This window comes from Suncus etruscus, chromosome 1 (assembly GCF_024139225.1).
Source record: "Suncus etruscus isolate mSunEtr1 chromosome 1, mSunEtr1.pri.cur, whole genome shotgun sequence".
Lineage (NCBI taxonomy): Eukaryota > Metazoa > Chordata > Mammalia > Eulipotyphla > Soricidae > Suncus > Suncus etruscus.
Window position 1 is genome coordinate 137873868 of NC_064848.1, and position 4021 is coordinate 137877888.

Genomic DNA, 4021 nt, shown 5'->3' on the forward strand with positions numbered 1-4021 from the left:
CTTGAGCATCGCTGAATGTTGCCAAAAGCCAAAGATTTAAAAAAAAAAAATGATAGTTGAAATGGCTTTAAGAACTGGTTTAAGGTAGACCCAGCTGGAATAGTAGCTATGGAAGTAGAGAGGAAGTGACAGTTGATTCCCCCAAATTGCCTTAACCATCTATTTTCTGCATAGTTTTTGACAGAAATTTCTTTAAATGTGAAATCTTGGTTGCTGCTGATGGCCTGATAATAGCTCCTTTAGTTGGGTCCAACTTGGCTGGAAGAGAGAGTTGAAACTTCAGTTTTTTGAGAATTGGACAAGTCAGTCTCCTCTGTCATGGACTTCCCACACAGCATCATCATAATGCAAGCTCGGAACTGAAGGGAAAGGGCAAAATCATTGGCAGACTAACATGTATCAGAAAACAACAGGAAGCATGGGAAGAGAAATGCCATGTGTTTCCCAAGCTCTGTATGATGCCTTGGTATGATAGCCAAGATTTCAGGTCATTTTGAGTAGATCTGCCACAACTTGAGCACTAGCTGGCTTACAGTCTGCAATTACTTGATACTTGTGGGGCTACGATAATCCTTGCCAGGACCAGAGAGATAGTATTGGGTACTAAGGCACTGGCCTTCCGTACCGCTGACCTTGGTTCAAGACCTCAACTATATACAGTTCCCCTGAGCACCAACAGGTGTGACAGGAAATTTAGATAACGAAAGAAATCCTTCCTACCAGCTCCAGCAAACAGAGGCCTTGCTATTGGCAAAGCTCACACATGGCCTGTCTCATGAGAGCAGAGCCTTGTTATCTCATCCACCTGTGCCCTGGTGTTTGCTGGGAGGTCTTCTCAGCCAGGAAAGGGCTTCCAGTTCTGCTTCCACATTTCCCACCTCACTCTATCTCTGGGATCGAAGAAACAATCAGCGGGATGTTGGCCTTACAAGGAGGCGCAATCCTAAATTTATCTGAGTTTAAGCTGTTAGCTAGGTTTGGGAATTGGGACAGGAGGCCAGCTGGTACCTTTAGATGAGAAGCTGTTTGAGCTGGGTTCATGTGCTCTGTTTCACATGCTCTGGCAGACTAGATGTTGAAAGGGAAAGGATTGGGAACTTGTGAAATGGCCTTGGGATTTAGGGCAGCTCCACCGTATTGATAGTTTTTGTTTGCTTTGATAAATTTGCTAACTCTTTCTGAACATTGGAACAACTCTTCCTGATTCCTGTTGCCTTCTCTGGACTCATCCCAGGAACTCAAGCTATGCATGAATTATGCACTAGTTATGCATGAATTTCTAGTTTCTAGTTACTTAATTGGACTTGATTCTCAGGGGGAATAAAGGGAGAGAGGTTTACCTGCTTATTCATGAAGCAGTAGATAATGGGATTGTACACACAAGCACTCTTGGAGAAGAAGGCAGGAATGGTGACGAGTCGTAGATCGAGTCCATGGTCCCGGTTGTTAACCATATACATGGCCAGAGCAGCATAGGGCACGTAACAGAGGCAAAAGGACCCCACCATCACCACCACCATGCGGCTCACCTCCCGCTCAGCCTTCTGTGTGGACGCCGATTCTTGCTGCTGAGCTGCTACCTGGGCAGAGCAGAGAAAAGTCACATGTCCAGGACCCTCTACTCAGACCTGCCTCACTCTGCTGCTGGGTGGGGTGGGAGGGTAAAGGACCAACTGCTCCTGAGGTCTCGCCTGCCCAGCCTCATCTCTCTGGCTCTCCTTCCTGGAAAGCAAGCTGAAAGGCCACTGGGGTCACATGCATTTCTGGACATGTCTGTGTGGTGCTGTGTCCATCTTATTCATCCTATCTGCCACCCCTTTCCTCTCTTCCCACTAGGCCCTCCACCAGGCTGTGGGCATTTCCAGATGCCCTGCTCTAGAGTACTCCTTCACCTGGAGCTCCCAGTCCCTCCTCCCTGGCCCTCGAGAAAGCCACTCACTGCTCGGAGAGCCCCCAGCAGCTGAGAATAGGAGAAACAGATGAGGGAGAGAGGCATGATGAAGCAGAAGATGAAGAGGAACCAGGTATAGTACTCGCTGCGATACTTGGTGCCCACAGTGTACCAGTCAGGGCCGCAGGAGCACTGCAGGCCCTCAGGGATGAACCTGCAAACAGACCAAACATTCGCTACACAAGCACCATTCTGGACTCTTAGAAGACTCCGTAACACAGTAGAAGCTGAGATTCCTGGATCATGTTCACTTAGAACCTAAATGCCCAGACTTCAAGCCAGGGGGATTTTCTGTTGTCACAAACAGGCTATAACAGTTTCAAGCAGGCATAATCTAGCATCTGTCTCCCATTGTCCTTTTCCTTCACCTACTCTACCTGCTATTTAAAAGTAGCAGTCAGAGCTGGAGAGAGAGTTGGGAGGTATACTGTATATGGCCTCCCACCTATACCAGGGCTGAGTCCCGAGCACAGAGCCAGGAATAAAAATCCAAGTGCCATTGGTTATGACCCAAAACCCCCAAATCCTGCAAAACACACAAAGGCTATGCCCAGCTCCATCTATGCCACTCTGAGTGCCTTCTTGGCTCAGCCAGTATCCCAGCCCTTCACACTCACCGGCTCCAGCCAAAGAAGGGTGGGATGGAGACGCCAATGCCAATGATCCAGGTGGCCAGGACCACCAGTAGGGCATGTTTGGAACTGAAGCGGAAGTTGCCAAAGGGCTTACAGATGATAATGTAGCGTTCAAAGGCCAGGAAGGCGAGAGACCAGCCAGTCACTAGACCTGTGGTGAAACATGAGGCTCATTGTAGCAGACAGGGAGAAATACAGATGGTAAACAAGCATTGGCCAAGATTTGGAGGAGAGTTTGGGTTTTGGCCCAATCTAGTCTAGATTGCTTCCTAGTTCAGTTTCCAAAGAGCACAAAGCAGCTTCCTTTTTAGGGGGCCTACTCTGATCCAGCCTGCTCCCTATTTCTAGTAATGGAGCCAGATTATTGGCCTCTCCCTAGGAACCCCCACACTCCACAGTACCTGCTGCCGAGCCCAGGAAGGCCTCCAAAGCACAAACATGGCGACCAAAGAGGAAGTATCCCTTACAGCTGGCAATGAAGACGGTGAAGACAGAGAAGACACAGAAGAGGAAGCCCCCAAGGGACACATTGACCAGAATATAGTTGAGGGGCTGCCGTAGCTTTCTGTAGCGCAGTGTGGCTACTAGTACTGTGGCATTGAGGGGTGTCCCTGCAAAGAAGACAAAACCCATAAAGGCTGCCTGAAGGTGGAAGGCCCAGACAGGTGCAATGTGGTACTGAGGTCCATCCCATGGCCCTATGCTGGAGATGTTCTTGAACAGATAAAACTCTTCCTCCCCTGACATATTGCTCTAGCGATGCTCCCCCCTCCCACCCTTCTAGTTCCTCTTATAGATTAGCCCCACACCCCCTACTTTTCCCCCTCCTTTAAGAACTCCTCCTTCAAAGCTACTTTCAGTCTCCCTGAAGGATCAGTACTGACCCTAAGCTTCCTAAGGACAATGCTGGGGATTAGAGATGCCATAGTCCCAGCTAAATCTCCCTCTGTGGCTCCCAAGCTGATTGTGTTCCTCAGGGAATAAAAGCTTGGGCATGTCATTCTGGGCACTGGGATAAGTGAAGTGAGTCTCTGGGCTTCCTGCTGGCCTTTGTGGATAAAAATGCTCCTACAACTTTGGCTGTTTGAGTGGAATGATCAGGGGCACCCTTCTCCCCTTCTCAATCTCCCTCCTGGCCATACTACATTCCTATGGGTTTCTGCACTCCATTCACCCTTCTATGGAAATTACCTTCTGAGGTTTTTTTTCTAAAGATCTTGGTCTTCCAGCCAAAACAATAGGAAAGGACAGGTATTTAGGAATGGCTAGGGAACACCCTGGGAAAGCACCTCATAGGAGCAAAGGCCCCTGGGCAGGCCAACATGAAGCCTTCTAAAGGCCAAAGCTACCCAGGGTGTCCTTTTCTCTTGTGTCATCTCAGGCAGTGTAAGGTCTCTTTGATTCCTCAGCCTCACTCCACATTCACACCTGCCCC

General features: G+C 48.9%; 1 protein-coding gene across 1 annotated transcript; it reads right to left on the minus strand.

Moving 5' to 3' along the window:
* Positions 1–239: 239 nt before the first annotated feature.
* Positions 240–3333, minus strand: OPN1SW (opsin 1, short wave sensitive). Its single transcript, XM_049775184.1, has 5 exons — positions 2988–3333; positions 2569–2737; positions 1940–2105; positions 1341–1580; positions 240–359 (listed from the first exon to the last, which is right to left on the minus strand). The coding sequence occupies exons 1-5, from the start codon at positions 3331–3333 to the stop codon at positions 240–242; spliced, it is 1041 nt and encodes a 346-aa protein (XP_049631141.1).
* Between the last annotated feature and the right edge of the window lie 688 nt (positions 3334–4021).

Bases quoted from the DNA above. Each gene is read 5' to 3' on its own strand.
- OPN1SW (XM_049775184.1), bottom strand. From the start codon at position 3,333: ATGTCAGGGGAGGAAGAGTTTTATCTGTTCAAGAACATCTCCAGCATA. The intron at 2,106-2,568 runs GTGAGTGTGAAG...GTCTGTTTGCAG, and splicing joins CCCTTCTTTGGCTGGAGCCG to GTTCATCCCTGAGGGCCTGC. The intron at 1,581-1,939 runs GTGAGTGGCTTT...TGCTCTGCCCAG, and splicing joins TGCTGGGGGCTCTCCGAGCA to GTAGCAGCTCAGCAGCAAGA.